The following is an 18,869-nucleotide window of genomic DNA, read 5'->3' on the forward strand; positions in this document are numbered from 1 at the left end:
TATCTTGCCATGAAGCTACAGTTACCAGGTATTACAGCTTACAGGTATTATAATATTGGTGAAATATTTACTTTATGAATTATCATTGATAACCAGAGAAATGACACTAGTGAAATTCCCTCTGTTTTTTGTACTTTAAGATGCCACTTTGATGAGGAGGTTTATATTTTACATGGATATGTGATCTTCTTGCAGGCATAATTTCATATTTTTATAACACTGAAAAGACATCTCTTTCACACCCACTTTCACTTCGAGATGGGAATTGTGACACTGAGGCCATCTGTCCCAAGATTTAAATCTGCAAGTGAAAAAGCATATCAGTTTTTAAACTACTTCTCATTTCCTTGTAGGCTGTTGCGCTTTATACACATAGGCTCTGGCATGTCATAACTTCTCACGTAAATATTCATGGTGGGGCCACCATGGCCAAAAATACCGCAACCATTTTTTGATTCCACAGGTGTGTGTAGGTCCACAGCATGTTGAAAGTCCAGCACCTTCAAACCAACACACAGTTGGAATTCTTTACTGCAATCTAATTCTTTATTTCTATTTTATTTATTAGTATTTCTCAAATTAATAAAAAAAATATCTAAAAAAAAAACAGTGTAAGGAAACCTAAGTCGGTTGATGAGAGCATCTTAATTTTGTCCTAACAGTATCTCTAATTCATTCCGAAATATAAACTTATGTTGACAATTAAAATTGTTTTCGTAGAAATAATAGTTTAAAAAGATACAACCCAGGAATTGTATCTAATTGAATTTATATAAAAACAGATGAAAGCTGGGGATTTGGAGGAAAAAAAACATTGTTGGTTTCTTTTTTGTTGTTTTTAATATCTGCATTTTTATCCTTTAAAACTATTTTAAATGTTTGAAAAATGAGTAGTGCTTCTAATAACTTGTGGAATTAGATGCTTATAGAAGAAACACTGTAATATGCTGTGATCACAGTCAGAGATCCATCCATCCATTTTCTTTACACCCTTGTCCTACTACTACTAGAAAGTAGTTTGCCTACTGTAAAGACAAAGGTAGAGCAAAAAAGCATTCTGCAGCTGGAGCTCAAATGAACAGGATCCTTACCAAAAAGCTTTTAACGTGCCATTAAAACAGGCTAATTAGATATAGCTAGTATTTATAATTGTGCAAAATGAAGTTTCAGCTAATAAGTTTTTCAAAGCACTCCTAAACAAAACACTGAACTCATTAGCTTTGTCTCCGTGGATTAGCGGAAGTGACACAGCAAGCGCGCGCCTCCTACCGTTACGTCACGTCACGCGACGCAGCCGAGAAGCCGAGCGAGAAAAGGAAAACAAAACAAAAACATCAACAACAACTCAACTATTACATTTTAAAAGGAAGCACATGCAGCCCGCGGACATGTCCGGCGCTTTGCTAACCCTCCTCATGGATGACATGGAGTCGGAAAGGTTAGTTCCAACCGCCGGTCACGCGCGTTTTACCGTTAATTCACCACGACTCCCCCACGCTAACGTCACTGAGTCATTAACGGTCACAAAGCACAGGTGATGGGGCCCTATTTCATCCCTCAGTGTAAGGAGAGAGTTTTGCTTCGTGATTGGGACGGAAAGTGTCACATCCTGACTGTTTTTTTGTGTTTTTGTGTTCAAACGGTCATGGGCGAAAGAATGAGGAAGTAGCTGGTTGATGTAAATGAGAAGACAAGGATGAGATAACATGGACTCCAGAATCATCCATAATTTTCTTAATGTGTGTCACAATAAAAGAAAGTACATTGTTGTTGACTGGCAGACGACTAAACTATGATTGGTGTTGATCATGGCTTGTACTAAATTATTTTTTTCGACATCTGACCACATGTTTTGCAGAAGCAGCAGCCCCACACTTAGATTGAATGAGGATGCGCCTGTTTGCACCACACAGGAGCTTTCCCACTCCCACTGTGCACTAGTCTGTTGCTGTCCATCATCGTCCCTCCTTGCTGAATCTTTGATTTAAAAAAAAAAAAAAGTACTTTTAAAACCCCTTTATTGCCACAACCTCAGCCACTTGCTGCAAATCTTGAACTGAATCTGCGCTTTCGGCATAATTTTGTAGCACATCTTAAACATTTTCTTCAGTGCAACTTAGCCTTGCTTCCACTATACTTTTTTGCTTTTGTTTGCGATTAGAAATATTTCCAAACAGCTGATTTTGACTTTCTTATAAATACAGAGTAGAATATCTGGATCTGCTTTGAGGTCTCCTCCCAGAGGAACATTCGTGGAAAACCTATAAAGGAAGACATCCTGATCAGATAACTGAACCACGTCAAGTCTGAAAAGTCTCACATCTAAAACTTCAGTTTCCTTTCATGTAAAAGCCATACTAATGCACTGTTAACTTTTGAGTTAACACAGGACAATTATATTAATCACTGATATCAATAATCATTTTGTACATTGCTACAATGAAACTTTTTATTTAAGTTCTTTGCATCAAATTAATTTGTATCTAATCAATCCACACAGCTAACTAAAAATCAATGTGATGTCTATTTTTTTTAATTGAGACTGCATAGTTTCCAAATACAAAATGTATGACTCTACCAAACAATTAAGCCATGACTTTCTGCTTTAATTTTTGTACAGAGCTTCCTTTCTTTTTTACTGTCATGTGTAACTTTAAACACTTATTTAGGATATTTGGAGTCTGCACAAGTGTACACATTCATTTTCTTAATATTTTCTGCTGAAACGCTCATGGGATTGGTTAGTCACTTTATCCATGGTTGTTTTTTGGGGGGTTTTGTAACGCGTTTGCTTTTGCTTTTTCTAGGCCATGAATTCCTGTGAGGATGGAGGAAATTCAAATGAAGCAATGCTTGAGAAAGGTAAGTCACACACGTCCTTATCTCTGGTGTGGTGTAGCTGCATTAATGTATTCTAATCCTGGGATTATTTACAGAACATCAGCACATTCAGGATGTTAAAAAGGAGAAAGAAGATTTTGCTGTTTGTGAACGAACTCAAGCACATGAAGGGGGGTCTCCTGAAGTGTCAGAGGCCAATAAAAGGTCGTCCGCTGAATCACATCAGTCCACCAGTAATAAGAGAGCCAGAGTCTGCTCTGAGGTAAAAAGAATCCTAGATTAAATTTCTTAACCAATTTTTTTCTCATATTTCATCTTCCAAAAGCTGTGTTAATCTTTTACGGTAGTTCTTATCAATAGTTCTATAGGCTTTAATGGTTTTTCATTGTTGTTTTTGTTTTGTTTTTTTATCTTGACTCTTTTTTTCAAAATTAATTTTCAATTTTCATTCAAACAACCATGTATTACAAGCAGGGGTGAAAGTAGGGGGGTACGGTAGGGTACTGCGTACCCATCAAAGATTTAGAGGGGGTACGCAGTACCTGCAAGAGAGGGGAGCGACTGTCAGCTGAAAAAAATCAATAGGTTCACTGTGCAGCCGTGAGAGCACCCACTAATCAGCTGTGACTGATTAGTTTTTCAAGAACAATCTAAAACACGACTTAAGTTAATAAATAACTTTATTCCCATTTCATATTGTTTCTGAACTGTTCGTGCTTTGCTAGAGCAGCGGTGCGATACGTCGATCACGAAAGGTTTTGAGTCAATCTCGGCATTAGGTGACAAACTGAACGCCGCCATGGCGCTGAAACCAGCACGTCCTCAAATTCAAGACCTACCCAGCTTTTATCGCTTCGCAAAAAAATTAATCAGCACAGAAAGAATTTTTTTTTTTGTCATAGTACCCCCCAAGAATTTAAAACTACTTTCACCCCTGATTACAAGTATTTATCTGTAACCAACAAATCAAACCAAGTGAGCAAAGAAATGGTTTAGAACGAGGAACGATCCATAATAACTGAAGTCTAAAACTGGGATTACCACAAACTAACCTACAGAATATTAAAAATACATGAAAAAGATGTAATTAAATGCCATAAGCTAACCATACATCCAGCCTAAAGAGGCATGTTTCCAAACCATTTTAAGTGACAACAAGAAAGACTGTGTTTGGAATGAAAAGATAAAAATAAACGACATGCTATGTGGTGAAATATACTTTATCTGTATAGTTCAATGTGCTTCGTTTTGCTTTTGTGTTTGGTGGGCATTTATTTGAAAGGTATTTGTTCTTTGTAGGTGAGGTGTCTGACAGATGAGAGCCACAGGCATGAGCCTCTTCGCCTCACCGTGGCTGGAGAAAAGGCCCACTGTATCCAGGAGAGATCAAGGCTTTCCTACAGAAAGCCTCTTTTCAGCATCTCTCACAGGATTTCAGACAAGAGAAACCCACCAAGTCTGGATCAGCAGGCTAATCACGGCGGCTTGAGTCAGCTCAGCTTCAGCAGCATCCTTTCACAGAAGCTCCAAAGTCCAGAAATAAACGGCGAAAGTGACATCCTCACCGCCACAGAGTCCTTGGGTCAGACGTCAGCAACAGAGTCAAACCTTTACCCACTGATTGAGAAAATGTTTTTCATCCTCAATACCCTGAACTCCAGCATGACTCAGCTGCACAGTAAAGTGGACTTGCTAACGCTGGAAGTCATGCGTATAAAGAAGCAGATCAAGCCTGCTGAGAGGACGGCAGATTTCCAGCCTCCTCCCGAATATCTCCTAACGAATGATGAACTCAATCAGCTGATGGAGCATACCTCCAGCGCCGGCGAGCTCAGCTGCCAGCTGCTTGTCCACCTGTTCCCAGAGCTGTTCAAAGCAAAGGAGTGCCCCCATGACTGCATGGCAAGCAAGAGAACGCTGGAGTCTCTGCACCTGCAGCTGATCCGGAACTATGTGGAGGTTTGTTATCCCTCAGTGAAAAACAACAGTGTCTGGCAGGAGGAGTGCCTCCTTCAGATCAATGACTTTTTTAATCGCTTCTGGGCACAGAGGGACATGGAAAGCGCTCGGCTCATCAAGAAGCAGGCAGTCACTGGTAATGAGATGAAAGTGGAGCTTCCTCAAACATATCGCTTCATTAATGAACAGGGTCAGGAGGAGAATGTATCCCTGGATAACCAGCAGGGTAGCCTGCCATTGTCCGACGACAGGTTAAATACTCAAGCTGCAGAAGAGCAGGATGACTTCTCCTCGCCAGAAGATTTTGTGATTTTCCTCATGCATCGTCTCTTCCCAGAGCTTTTTGAAGAGGGGAAAATTCCCGAAGTCTCCAGCAGTTACAGTAACGTGGGCCAGCTCGTTCTGGACTCTGACAAGATGGAGATCCTGAGGAAGTACATGGAAGCAAATTTCCCTGATGTCCCTGAGGACAGCTGGCTTCAGTTGTGCATCCAGCATATGGAGGACACACTGGAAGGGCCACACAGCAATGGGAACGGGAGTGAATCCGACAACATCAACTACGATGGCTATGACCTGGCCGGCTTTCAGGAAGACCTTCCCATCATCAGGGCTCCAGACGCCAGTGAATTTGAAAGACCTTGTCGCAAGTCCAAGAAGTCGCTGCTCGCAGCCGTGGATTTTGAAAATCTGAAGATTCCTCCACCTGACATCAGCGTTCCCCAAGAGTACATCTTATCCAGGGAGCAGCTGAAGAGCAACTATGAATGTAGCTTGTCTATTGGCAACTTTGCTTCACGCCTGCTGGTGCTCATGTTTCCCGAGCTCTTCACCCACGAGAATACCAGAAAGCAGTACAACTGCAGTGGTTCTCTTGGGAAAAAGCAGCTCGATCCTGTGCGTGTGAATCTGATCCGACATTACGTGCAGCTTGTCTACCCCCGAGCCAGGAACGACAGAGTGTGGATGCTTGAATTTGTGGGCAAGCTGGATGAAAGGTGCAGGAGGCGGGACACAGAGCAGAGAAGATCTTACCTGCAGCAGCGCAAAGTTGGTGGCCAAGAGCTAGAGCAGGAATTTCTCTGCCACATCAACCACATCACTCCAGACTCTAGAGAGGATTCAGACATTCCTTCTTTACCTCCCGAGAAAAGCAGCAAAGACTTCTGTAAGATCCCCCTCGACAAACTGACCATTTCCCAACCGGACTTCCCCGTACCTTCCGCTTACCTATTATCGGACTCTGAGGTGCGGGAGGTCGTCCAGCAGAGCCTTTCTGTTGGGAACTTTGCCGCCCGGTTGCTGGTGCGCCTCTTCCCGGAGCTGTTCACTCCGGAGAATCTACGGCTCCAGTACAACCACTCGGGCGCCTGCAACAAGAAGCAGCTGGACCCGGTTCGGCTGAGGCTGATCCGTCATTACGTGGAAGCGGTGTACCCCGTGGAGAAGATGGAGGAGGTGTGGCACTATGAATGTGTGCCGAGCATTGATGAACGCTGCCGGCGGCCGAACCGCAAGAAGTGTGACATTCTTAAAAAGGCCAAGAGGTCAAACACTGTGTCATAGTTGCAGTATTTTACAGTTAGTCAACACGCATATAAGCTGAAACAATGTTCTTAAGCTCATGTTTTATCTTTTGCCTCCAGCAGCAGAAGTTTTTAGGCTTTAGTTTTATTTTCTAATGTATTAAAAATGTTAAACCGTTCTTGTTTATATGTCAGAGCTGTCAGAGCTTGTCTAACACATTTCTTTCATAAATCTAGCCTTAAAACCACATTATAACCACAGTAGTAGCTACAATTAAGAGTCACAATTTCTCTATTAGCAGTAATTACTGATGTAGCATCGTGCCACCAGAGTTTTAATAATAAAGTACTTACGGATGGGTCCATGGGTATTTGCACAAGAACATATTTTAAGAATTTTTTTCTGTACGTCACAAAAATGGGTTTAAAATTAAGCAATTGGGTGAGATTTGAGGGATTTTCAAATGAATAACATCAGATTGAATTGTGCTAATTCATTAACCAGATTGTTTGTTACACCTCGATAGTAGTTGGTTAGTTGGACCCTATTTTGCCTTCAGAACTGCCTTAACTCAATGTGGCACAGACGCAATAAGGTGCCACAGACAACAATCCTTTGGGATTTTGAACCATATTTTCCTAATAGGATCATGCAGTTGTGCATTTTTCAGCTCCACATCCCATTAGAAATTGCATTCCAAAGAATCTCCATTGGCTTGATTATAGCTGCCGGTGGAGGTGACTGGGATGCAGTAAACGCATCATGTTCAAGAAACCAGTTTGAGAATTTGAGCTTCGTGACATTGTGTTTTATCCTGCCAGTAGTAGCCATCAGTAAATGGATACACTGTCATAGATGGGAAAAATCAGCAACAATACTAACGGTACTAAATCACAGAATTTGTGCCAAGAAAACATGCTCCATGTCATCATACCATTGCCACTTATCTGAACCACTGATGACAGCCAGGATGTATCCGTGCTGTTTTTTATTTTTTTGTTTATTCTGACCCACTATCCAAATGTCTCAGCCTAAACTACTAGTTTCAAATCGCAGTCCTCGAGGACCAGAGTCGTGGAACTTTTAAATGTGTCCCTTGTCCTACACACTTCAATTAAACTCCGAAACTGCCTCACAAGCATACGGTGACTCTACAGAGCTCTGCTAATGAGTTTTTATTGGAGCCAGGTTTGCTGAAGCAGAGAGACATCTAAACGTTGCAGGACTTTGGCCCTTGAAGAATGCAGTTTGAGACTGCTGGTGTAAACCAAGTCTCGTTTGACATGGTCACTTTTTTCCAAACAGTTTTGTCCAATTTTAGCAAATCTGTGTGAATTGTGTCCTCAGTTCCCTGTTCAGAGACACTATTCTGCATAACTCAGCTGCAACCATTGGTCATTTGAGCTACTGTTGCCCTTCTTATCGTCTCGAACCAGCCTGCCCATTCTTCTGTGACATTTTTATCTATACAACCTTCACACACTCAACCATGTGACTTTTAAAGTCACTTAGATCCCCATTCTCATGCTCAGTTTAACTTGCTATTTGTGTTCAGATGAGGTGAGGTTAGAATCTGGAAGAGGTGTACTTATTTAAGTGGCTAGTGAGTGTAAATTGTAACCTTAAACGTGACCCTTCAAGTTTCTATTATTTGGCGTTGTGTTTCTAAAATACAGTCCAAACTAATTATTAAATGATCAATCTTAAAACCATTTGTGGTTGTGTACAGAAGCAAAGCTCCCGAGTTTTGTCCTTGTCTAAATATTGATGGGCATATGACTGTACATTAAACCTTCTTATAGAAGTGTATGTTATATTGGTAATTTAACATGACAATGGGTCATGATAACCTATTTCTAATAAACACAGTTTTAAAAAGCAGTTGGAGTGTTTTACTTATTAGTGCTGTTGTGATGTAACCGAAGATTTAAATTTGGGCCTGTTCCGACAGTGGACATACCTGGAAAACCTCCACAGAGAAGCATACAGATCAGATGTATTGGATCAACTCCTTCTACACCACAACAGACCAGAGCAACACTCCCTTAATCATACTTACAAAACTCTGATTAGTGTATCAATGACCTGCAGAAATGTGCTCTAATTAAAACACCTCTACAGAAGAGAAGAATAAGTTTTACACCTTTGAAATGCACCTTTATTGGCAAATGATATAAGGGGGAGGGGAGTAAATAAAACTTTTCTTTCACACCTTATCTATTTCTAACAAATACACTGATCACTGGAGAGCAAGTACCTTGAGGTGAATTTAAAATCCCACTCGTGAGCACTTTTATCCCTTTTGTTGCAGCTTCATTACAAGTTCAGGGTTTGAAGGCTACATCCTTGGCAAGTTCAAGAACTTTCCACCTCCTTATGGACACTTTGTATTTATCTCCATCATTAGATTCACCTAAAACCTTCCTGGGGATGACTCTCATCAGAGTGACGGTGTTGGCTTCTTTGTTCTCTGACACCACAAGGTCCAAGGTGTCCCCAACTTTTACCTGGATAAACAAAGTTTTGTTTTTTTTCCAAGAGCCCAGAGCATCAGAAGAAAGCATTATTCAACAAATAGTGACACATACCGTTTTACTTTTCTTGATTAGTTTCTGTCCGTTCAGTCGGAGCTTGTTGCTGTAGAACGCATCCTCGATTTTGCTATTGTGAGAAGAGGAAAGTTAGTCTCCCTGTTGCAGTTAGTGCCCAGTTTAGATTTTTGACACACGTTTCTGATAAAACACACCTTAATGTCAATAATAAAGGGAAAATTCTCCAAACCAACCGGGCTAAATGTGAACGCGTTTGCCCCCTAATCTCAATAACTGTCGAAGCAGAAATCTCTAGCTTGCGAAGTCTTGAGGTCTTTTATCCTGCTTTATGTTGTCAGACTGGTTGCTTTTAGGAACCTTCTTGATTCTACAAGTCAGGTAGTAATCAGACCTACTAAGCTACAAAAATGTGGTTAATTACATGGGGCAGTTAGTTTTCACAAATGAGCAGGTTAATTTTTTTCCTATTCAACTACATCATCAATTAAAAACTATATTTGTGTACTAAGATTTTACTATGATTATCTGAAAATGATCTCATTTAAAATTTGCTTTCTGATCTGAAACATTTGAGTGAAAACGGGGAACAAAAGAAAGTGGGGTGGGGTTTACAGCACTGTAAACATGGAAATGTTTATCATATAGGCAAAATTAAGTCTAAAACCTAAATCCTCTGACTTACTTCCGTGCTAAATCCAAGCCAGCCTTTAACACAACGTCATAGCGGAAAGACGGTACATATTTCTCCATATCTTTATAGTCTTTAGGTAAATTAGGATCTTCATCTTCATAATCACTCTCCTCTGGATCATTTTCATCCTCTGAATCATCTTCCTCTTCCTGGGCTGCACGTGAAGGAGCTTTCTTCTTACTTTTAAATCGCAGATGTTGCAAAGACCAGGTCTTGAGGGCAGGCCGGTGACCACCAAGTGCAGAGAAAGTCGAGCAGCCCCACAGCTGCCGAGTATGAATGGTTCTGGGGCACCACTCAGTTCTCCTAGGTCCATAACCAGCTGCTAACAGGTGGCGAGGGTTCAACCGTCCAAACTGCCTCATAGCGAGTACTTGCAGCACCAGGCTTCGCATGCTGGAGCTCCAACCTGTCACTATAAAACAAATATGCAAGATCAGAAAAGCTCTCGGCGTGATATTCAATACTTACACTGTCTAGGTTGCTGATCTGGTCTTGAAATGCTTACTTTCCTCTTTGAGCATTGATATTTTTGGCTCTCTTTCCAGATCGGGATTCAGTCTCAGTGTCAATAAACGTTTTGTCATTAGTTCTGGACCACTAAGCTTTAGCCAATCCAGTATAGTCCACAAATCAAATGTTATTGGACCTCCTCAGGCTCAAACTCAAAGACAGAAATGAAATAGCCCTCTGAGTGCGCAAATCTAAAAAAGCAGCTCCATAAAATGTACTTCTGACCAAGAACTCTTGAGCCTAATTTTTTTCCTGGTTGTTATTCCACGTGTTTATGTGGTAGTTGGTACTTGGTAGTTTTTCTTATTTTAAAGTAGATATTAATTTTGGGTTTTGATTATTAAATTGCGGGAAATATTCCCTTACAGCTCAATAAACTGGGCAACTCAACATCAGGTAGGTAAAACACAATCGACAGTCATAAGTTATTATCTTGACCTCACAGGCAGGTCAATGAGTTTTTTTAAGAATATAATCAGCCCGTAAACATGTTCATGTTGCACTTCAGCAACATTCATGTGAAATAATTCTGAAAATAAGTAACCAAATGCCTGCGTTTAGCAGTTCTTCAAAAATAAAAGTCTTGCAAATTTCCATCAAGGTTTGTGTCACTTATGTCAAAGATTCTTACAAATATTCCTCAACCAATTGCGTAGAACAGTTGTAATAATTATTTTAAATAAATATAAATAATGCTTAAATGAACATGTCTGAAGATGATTCACTTATTTTGAAATGTTACCGGAAGTTTCCTCTTAGTGCGCAATCCGTCAAAACAACAAACCTAAAAATGATTTTAGTTGCTGCGTTTTCTGACGCCGTCTAAAGCCCGTGTAGTTTTGTCCAATGATGTCTAAACGTTTCATACTCAGTTGCATATTAAGCAAGTCGTTTTATGCGGAAGTAGGTACTATTAGCATAGCGTGTTTTTACTCGGGGCACTCGTAAGTTACACGTGCAACAAACCAGAAGCTTTTAGTATTAAAACAACAATCTAACAGCATTTTTAAAAGTAGATTCAACTGCATTGGGTTAAACACTCACCTAAGGAATAACCTTTCATTGCTCTGCACTTCATCTGCTTTTCTGAGACTGGTATTTGTAGCAGCAGTTATAAATCTACTGCCATCTATCGCTTGGACTGGAAATTTCAGTAGTATTGCCTTTTCACCAAACAGACACCTCATGCTATCAAAACCTCGTTTTCTCACAGAAGCAGTAAAATATTCCAACTCCTGCATAGATTATGAAGTGGCATTAAAAATATGCATCCACACTCCTCTCTGTAGGTTGAATCTCCTACAGTCAAATGCTTACACTCATTACAGCCCTGGGTGTCATTCATTTTATTTTTCCAATTATCTATTTGAACAGTCAACCAAGTTCGGAAGATTACACAACATTCAATTACAATAAATGCTAAAAGCAGCACAGCTTTGTACCATAGTTCTTGAACAGTGGTACAAAGCATCAATCTGTTGATTTAAGAATAAATTGAAGAAATTGAAATACTACCACTACTTTTTTTATTCAGTATTCAATCTTCTTTGTGCAACTGAAAATGACCAGCGATAGCAAAACAAAAGCCTCATATTATGATGCTACTCGTACAGTGTGACAGCTGGTGCAGCTCCAATAAATCCCATTGTATTTATATACAAAACGTCTTAAGGCTTCTTTTATTAGACACTTTATGTCTCTTTATGTGTGAAATCAGAAAGCTACAGTGGTACTGGGTTTAAAAGCCTCATTTTGTCTTTTTTTTTCTTATTGTGATCAACCATCTCACAAGATTTTTGTCTATGCTGGCCACAAAAAAATTCTCAAAACGTATTTTGGCTTGTTAATATAGACAGCATTTTTTATTTATTTTTTTTACTCCTTCTAAAATGTGTTGATTTTCAACCCAAGCATGCAAAACTGGGTTCACTTCAGTAACACTGCTATTCCAGCAGTTTCCAGTTGATGGCAGACTTGAGCTTTGGTTGGTCTTGAGGATTTCCTCTACATTCTTACCAAGTTCTTAGTTAGAGGTTAATCCAATGAGTGGTGTCAAATAAGTCTTTTAGCGGTCAACAAGAAACTACTAGCTGCTGTCAATGTAATTTTTCTTAAAATGTGACTCATGCAACAATTACCAGCTGCAGGATTTTAATATTTTTTGGTCTTATGTTTACAGTAATACTCATCGGTCCCAGACCCTTAATAAAAACACCAGCAACATTTTTAACCACACAACGGGAGAGACCCGGACATTTATTGCATTTTTTAATTTTTCCAGCATATTTCAAATTTCAATACATGTTCTCAAGAGTAACTGTGTTATTAATACAGCCCATTTTGTTATATTATTAACAATGCCAATTTAAAATATTTATTTTGTTTAGTGTAAATAATTTACATCAACATTCAGCTCCACTATGGATTATAATGTCTAGTTGTCTCATGTGCATAATACCGATGTCACTACGTTGAAAACAATGAAAGAACAAGATGTCATGTCCTAAAATGCATACAATTTCTCTCTGTAAGATGCTTTTAAAACTCATTATTGTAATATTGGTTTATTTTTGCATGTCTTAATGTAAGTGCATTGATGTTTTTGCATAAACAGCCTGTAAAACCCACGGAAAAGACATTCCAGAAAAATTAAACGGCAGAAGTTAAAATCTTCTTCAGAACTGTAACAGTGCTATTCTGAGTTCTCCTGTCACATTAGACTGTAAAAATTCCCATTTCACAGGTTGAAATGAAGCATCATTCATTTACAATGGACACACAATGGACATACAATTAATGATGCTGGTGATGTACATTCATGGATGTTTTATGGTTGTTAACACAGTGTCTCAGGAGTAGGAAAACATGCAAAGTAAAACATGGCTTTCATCTTTGTCCCACTCAATGTTTAAATTTGTCCATTCACAGATAACATTCATCTGTTCAAATGTTCTGAACCTCTTTTTTTTTGTCCATCTGATTGGTTTGTAGCACAAGTTGTCAGCTTCTGTCGTGGCAGTAGGCAGCAGAAGTAATATTTAAGACAAAAATATGCAGACAATGCATGTTTTTGTTTGATTATGAAGGTAGAGGTGGAATCTATGTGATTGGATTTAGCTGCTCAGCAACAAAATGCTCTTCAGTTCTAAGATTTAACGTAAGATTTAATTTCAAAATGATCTGGTCATTACTGGGTTCTAGATTAATGGGTGAAGCGGTGATGATTTGGGGGACACTGAGTTACTGAGTCGATTATAAGAAGGAATCTAAAGAAAGTGGCACTGTATCTACAAATCCCAATGACCTGAAGCTGCATCATCAAGAAGAGTTAACTAAATTTCTTCAACAATAATGAAATTGATTAAAAGTTGTTGAAACTGTTTAATTTCTGCCACGCAAGTTTTTCTTTTTGGGATCTGTTCTGTTTAACAAATGATGGCAGCAAGAAATATGTTGTGTGTTTTGTGCTTTAAATAACCTTATAATCTTGTAAAGACCAGACCATTTTAATGTATGTGAAACATCAGAACTGCTTCTACTATCATTAGATCCCTCAGATGCTGTTAAGTAGCACCAACAACAAAATACCACAAATAACTGTCGTGTCCAGTTAGGTAGATACATCAGTCTGTGTAATGTTAAACTGAACAACTTTTGGTAATGTGTGTCTTTTCCACAAAACAGAAGCGAAAATGAAACTTCAGTCTATTGTCCGTTGATGTAAAAGGCTTCCTGGAAAACCAAGGATGTTGATGTACAAAATGACTTACAGCACTTTAGAAGAACGAGAAACTCTTTATCACCAAGTGATAAACTGTTCTGTTGATTTTGGAGCTCTTCGTATTGATCGGTGTCTCTGTGATGAGCATACACATTCTGTTTAGTGATTCTCCTCGTTTAGTGTTATTGCTGTTATTGCTGTAATCACGAGTCTGCTGAAATCTGCCCTGACTTTATCCATCTCACTACTTCAGGAGCATTTGCTTTGCTGCAAAATTGTGAGGAAACATGAGAGATTATTATCCCAACCACCTTATGAGGTAACTAAAGCTTCAGGTTTCGGATGGTCTGTTCAGGTGCCTAGAAGTATGGCAATGATGTGCAGTGTAACAGTCTTTGTCTCCTTGGTTGTCCCTGGAAGCTGAGCTGATTTGGTTTTCCTCTTTCTTCTGCACAAGTGAACCACTCTTATTGCTTAGTCGGTTCACAAAGTCAAAGCTCAGGCAGTCGCTTCTGATATCATCGACGTTTCTGGCTTGTTTTCTCTCTATGTTTCTGGTATTGATAGTGAATGCATGCTACAGAGGTGTCACTGTGTTTTGCAGTGGTTGTATGATCATAAAGAAGTCTCCACACAGGAGCCATTTCTGTGGAAAGATCTGTGGTTGTGGCAGTTCTCACTGCAGTGGACGATGAGCACAGGGTAGCACAGGGCGTCGTCGTAGTGTGGGGGCTCCTCGTCGTCAGTGGCGAGGCGTTCTGACAGGCAGCGGGTGTTTTCGCTGGGACTCTCCTGGTCGTCCAAGCTGCCGCTCCTCCAGAAGCAACTTCTCTGGGAGCCGTAACGGCGAGCCAGGGAGAAGCGGCTGCTGCTGAAGGGGATGCGGGAGCTGGCACCGGTGCAGATGCTGAGGGCGCTCCTAGAGAACACAGAGGAGCAACTGATGGCCCGGTGGCAGCGCTCACAGTTCTGACGGATCCCACCGAAGCTGTTGGGACACTGGGCCAGATCCATCAGACCGGCCTCTGAGTAACTGGGAACCAGCTGTTGGTTTGAGCGAATGTGCCACTCCAACTCAGTGCTGTCAATGGTGTTGACGCGAGGGATGCGGCGCCAATATGGCCGATCGTCACACGGAGTCACTGGAAGGTAGTCGTGTCCGAAAAGCTTTTCTACACGATAATGGACATATGCAGTGCGGTATTCAGTGAAGACTCTGAGAGGCCAGGAGAAAGTGAGGAAAGACGCAGCCCAGAATACATACTGGGACAGATACCAGGGGTGGTGCTCTGGGTCAGCCAGCACCATGACGTACTCCTTCAGATCAATGTTTTTCAGGTGCATACCCTCTCTGGCTTCCATGTAGTCATCCAGGCCCTCATTGTCGGTGAAAAACCTGGCCCTCTGTGTCAGGTATGAGTTTTCAGACTCTACATTAGCAAAGCTAAAGCACTTGGTGAACCGCATCTTTGTCAGAGGAGACTTCTCCAGGCCCAGAAGCTGCTTGGAAACATCTTTGACTCCACAGTGACCGTAGTCAAATTCAGCCTCGGCTACGTGGGTGTTGACGCGCTCATGGTACACTTGGGTGCTGGTATAAGCATCTCCATTTCGATACCGTGTGACCTGTCGTGTTCGGCGCACATAGTGGTAGCTGATGGCTTTCCACCAGATGCAGGGCTTCGCCTGCTGCATTCTCTGGATGCGCTCGCAGATGCCCTCCACATCCACTTTGTGCTGCAGCTCGTTCTTCACGTGGCAGTGCCAGCACTCCACGAGGTACACCAGGTAGAGCATGCCCAGCAGGGCCAGGGGGATGTAGATGTATCCGTCGGAGCAGGGGCTGCCGTGGTACGTCATGGATTTCCCTTTGAAGGCGCTGTCAAAGGTGAGCCGGGTCACCTTGGTGACGTGGCACCAGACCATAGCCCCCATGCAGCCGTACATGAGGACAGACAGGAGGAGGCATTTCCAAAAGTTCTCCCGACATAAGGACTTGCTCAGAGATTGCTTGAGGGGTCTTTGCTGTGAAAAACAAATGAAAAAGAGCCTCAGTTGTAGCAACATTAAAACCAACAATCCTGAACTGCTTTGCTGCAAAAGGAACAAGTTCGGATATATTTTAAATGTGTGTATGATTTAAGTTTATTGGTCTTTTTTTTTTTTAGGAACACCTGTTCAATTGCATACTGGGGTCTTCAGCAACAACTATCTCTGATTTAAAGAAAATGATCTGTTTGACAGAGTATTTGGTCAATTGTTTCTGTTGCATTTTATTGCACTTTTTCCTCTCATATTTTGGTTTTTGGTTCTTTGCTGATGTTTTCATTTGCTTTTCATTCCCTTCCCACATGGTTTAACTTTACTAGTTACTATAACATGTTTTATATCCTATCTCACAGTCCTGGTGTCCTGCAGGTTTTAGGTGTATATCTGCATTAACACACCTGGATCAAATGAATTACTCATCCTTTGTCTCCAGCAAAGGAGGTGCTGCTCCAATCTGTCACGGTGGCAAAAACAGGCTGAGCTATCTGCAGATTTTGGAATAAAAAGCCTGAAATGAGCTTCCTCTGTAGGATGGCTCGGCTCTGCCTTGGAGATAATAAGGTAAGGAGCTGCATCAAAAGGAGTCAGCTGAGGTGGTTTGGAGAATCTGTTCAAGATGAGCCTTGGGGCCTCCTTTTTCTGGAAGATCTCACTGAGAAGAGACTCCTGGCAGAACCAAAGTCATATATACTGCTCCTTTATTTTTTTGAGCAGTGTATTTCCTCTGGCTTGAACAGATGGTCAGGAATTTAAAGCAGGTCTGTTTTAGCAGGTAAATCATTCAGGGCAGGGAGTCTGGTTTGCTAAGTTTCAGTTCACCAGCAAATTGTTTTTCAAAACAACAAGACCTTCTTGTAATATGTATAAGTGTCTCAATCAGTTTTAGACTGTTCTTATTCATTTTATGTAATCCCAAAATACAGAAAAAGGGATTGGATTCCCCAAAAGCTTTTAGCTCAACCAGATCAACTTAACAATGATGAATTGCTCATATTTTTTCCCATTTTATAAAGCTAATATGCTGTAAACAAAGGGCAATCTGGAAAAAAATGTGATGAAAGCCACAAAAGACTTGAAAATGGGCTGGAGGTTCATCTTTCAAAGGACAACAACACTTAGCATTCAACCAGAGCTGCAACTAAATGGTTTAAATCAAAGAATATTCACATATTAGAATGATCCAATCAAAGTCCAGGCTTAAATCCAGATGAGAAGAAGCTGCTGCAAGAGCTGAAAATCATTTTTTGCAGTCTCTCCATCCAACCTAACTGAGCTTTAGTTATTTTTCAAACAGAAAAAGATGTCATATATTTTCTGTCTTGGACATGAAAAGCGGATCAAGTCATAAACCAAAAGACTTTGGCTGGTATTGCAGAACAAGGTGGTGCTTTGTTTTCATCACATAAAGTCACAAACACATCAAAGATTGAGGCTATAGTATTAAAAATATGAAAAAGTTCAAGGGCTTTTATGACTTCCCTGTGGAGTGCTTTCCATTAACACTAGCATCGTGGGGGAAAAAAAGGAAAATGTGAAATTCCTGTAGATTTAGCTTTCTTTACACGGATGTAGGGTTGCCATCTCATACTGTAGCAGTTTTTTTTTTTTTTTTTTTTACAAACTACAGGCCTACTACAGTTCCTAAAGGTGACAGACAGGTAAGAATGCTACCTGAAAACCTAAACTCGATTTCACTGAAATCTACAGTGAAAAAAATGTCCACATGGAGGACCATGTGGCCTGAATCCGTCTGCAGCATGGCCAGACTGCATGTGCGATAAAAACGCTGAGAACCCCATTAAGAACAGACTCTTACCTCCTCCCTGGTGTCCTCTTCGTAGACGGTGGTGGTGCTGCTTTCACTGGCTGTCGCAGCCGAGGCTGGGGGAGACATGGTGATAACAATGCTAGGCGTGGAGTGGGGATCAAGGAGGGATTTCACTGCCTTTTATCTGCCTCTGCAGCGGCTCTCATCCCACACGAGCCGCTGCGTTGGACCCGCGATCATCCGGGGACGTTTCCGAGAGGAGAGTCCAAAACAACAGCGTTCCTGTGGAGGCAGAGAGAAGGCGGAGGAGGAGGAGGAGGAGGCGGTGTTGGTGCAGCATCCTGCCGGTGCCCTGCCTCAGCTGTCAGTGCCGCAGTGACATGATGGGAGATGATGCCGGATTAGCTGGTCGTTATTACGAACGGATGGTGCCCTGCCCCTCGGGGCCCGCTCTGGATCCACCGTGCAGCGGGGGGTGGGGGTTTGGGGGGGCACGGGGCGTGGGTCCGCTGTCCACGGTGCTGGCTGCCTAACTGAGGCAGGTGGGACGTTGTTGCATAAATCCGCGACTTAAAGAGAAAGTCCAACCTCATGCTGACGGATCCACTTTGGCTTAGGTCTGTCTCAGTGAACAGAATATACTCGGAAAGCTAATTTCAGTTGTTCAATAAAATAAATAAATAAAACTCGCATGTTAAATAGATTTACACAAACTAATATATTTCAAGCGTTTATTTCTGCTGTGTGTGTGATTACGGCTGGCATTTCATGAAACAAATCAAAAAAATTGTTTCTCAGAACATCAATCTTGAATGTGACCTACATTTAAACTTAGAATGTAATATGATGACAAAAGACCAATTTTTAAAAAGGACAAAAATAATATTGTCTGGATTTTTCTGAGAGACATCATGGGTACGCCATAAAAGGTCATTGCTGATCACAGAGTGCTGTATTGGAAAATTGAGTGGAAGGAAAAAAATGTGGTTTAAAATAAAGCACACAAGCAACAGGGATAGCTTGAGGCAGAGCGCTTTCATTTTGTTATAATTGGTTTACTCTCTATCTTAACTGTTATCTGATATATATATATATATATATATATACTGCTAAAAAAATAAAGGCAACACTTAAACAACACAATATAACTCCAAGTAAATCAAACTTCTGTGAAATCAAACTGTCCACTTAGGAAGCAACACTGATTGACCCGACGAGGGTTCCCCGTTGACAGTTGATTTCACAGAA

At 40.9% G+C, this 18,869-nt stretch overlaps 3 protein-coding genes across 3 annotated transcripts; 1 reads left to right on the forward strand and 2 right to left on the reverse strand.

The window, feature by feature from the left end:
- Positions 1–881: 881 nt before the first annotated feature.
- bend3 (BEN domain containing 3) lies at positions 882–8,208 on the forward strand. The gene is made up of 4 exons (XM_008399703.2): positions 882–1,438; positions 2,808–2,862; positions 2,937–3,103; positions 4,141–8,208. Exons 2-4 carry the CDS (start codon positions 2,811–2,813, stop codon positions 6,364–6,366), a joined length of 2,445 nt encoding a protein of 814 aa, XP_008397925.1. The 5' UTR covers positions 882–1,438; positions 2,808–2,810; the 3' UTR covers positions 6,367–8,208.
- Positions 8,209–8,458: 250 nt separating this feature from the next.
- Positions 8,459–11,206, reverse strand: mtres1 (mitochondrial transcription rescue factor 1). The gene is made up of 4 exons (XM_008399704.1): positions 11,128–11,206; positions 9,562–9,985; positions 8,916–8,988; positions 8,459–8,834 (listed from the first exon to the last, which is right to left on the reverse strand). The coding sequence occupies exons 1-4, from the start codon at positions 11,159–11,161 to the stop codon at positions 8,652–8,654; spliced, it is 714 nt and encodes a 237-aa protein (XP_008397926.1). The 5' UTR covers positions 11,162–11,206; the 3' UTR covers positions 8,459–8,651.
- A 1,100-nt stretch (positions 11,207–12,306) lies between these two features.
- On the reverse strand, positions 12,307–18,710 carry tmem151bb (transmembrane protein 151Bb). The gene is made up of 2 exons (XM_008399705.2): positions 17,670–18,710; positions 12,307–15,829 (listed from the first exon to the last, which is right to left on the reverse strand). The coding sequence occupies exons 1-2, from the start codon at positions 17,745–17,747 to the stop codon at positions 14,420–14,422; spliced, it is 1,488 nt and encodes a 495-aa protein (XP_008397927.1). The 5' UTR covers positions 17,748–18,710; the 3' UTR covers positions 12,307–14,419.
- Between the last annotated feature and the right edge of the window lie 159 nt (positions 18,711–18,869).

Source organism: Poecilia reticulata, linkage group LG22, assembly GCF_000633615.1.
Source record: "Poecilia reticulata strain Guanapo linkage group LG22, Guppy_female_1.0+MT, whole genome shotgun sequence".
NCBI classification, from domain to species: Eukaryota; Metazoa; Chordata; class Actinopteri; order Cyprinodontiformes; family Poeciliidae; genus Poecilia; species Poecilia reticulata.

Bases quoted from the DNA above. Each gene is read 5' to 3' on its own strand.
- mtres1 (XM_008399704.1), bottom strand. From the start codon at position 11,161: ATGAAGTGCAGAGCAATGAAAGGTTATTCCTTAG. The intron at 8,989-9,561 runs GTAAGTCAGAGG...TTCTCACAATAG, and splicing joins GGCTTGGATTTAGCACGGAA to CAAAATCGAGGATGCGTTCT. The intron at 8,835-8,915 runs GTATGTGTCACT...TTGTTTATCCAG, and splicing joins TAATCAAGAAAAGTAAAACG to GTAAAAGTTGGGGACACCTT.
- bend3 (XM_008399703.2), top strand. From the start codon at position 2,811: ATGAATTCCTGTGAGGATGGAGGAAATTCAAATGAAGCAATGCTTGAG. The intron at 2,863-2,936 runs GTAAGTCACACA...GATTATTTACAG, and splicing joins TGAAGCAATGCTTGAGAAAG to AACATCAGCACATTCAGGAT. The intron at 3,104-4,140 runs GTAAAAAGAATC...TGTTCTTTGTAG, and splicing joins GAGCCAGAGTCTGCTCTGAG to GTGAGGTGTCTGACAGATGA.
- tmem151bb (XM_008399705.2), bottom strand. From the start codon at position 17,747: ATGTCTCCCCCAGCCTCGGCTGCGACAGCCAGTGAAAGCAGCACCACC. The intron at 15,830-17,669 runs GTAAGAGTCTGT...TGTTTTTCACAG, and splicing joins AAGAGGACACCAGGGAGGAG to CAAAGACCCCTCAAGCAATC.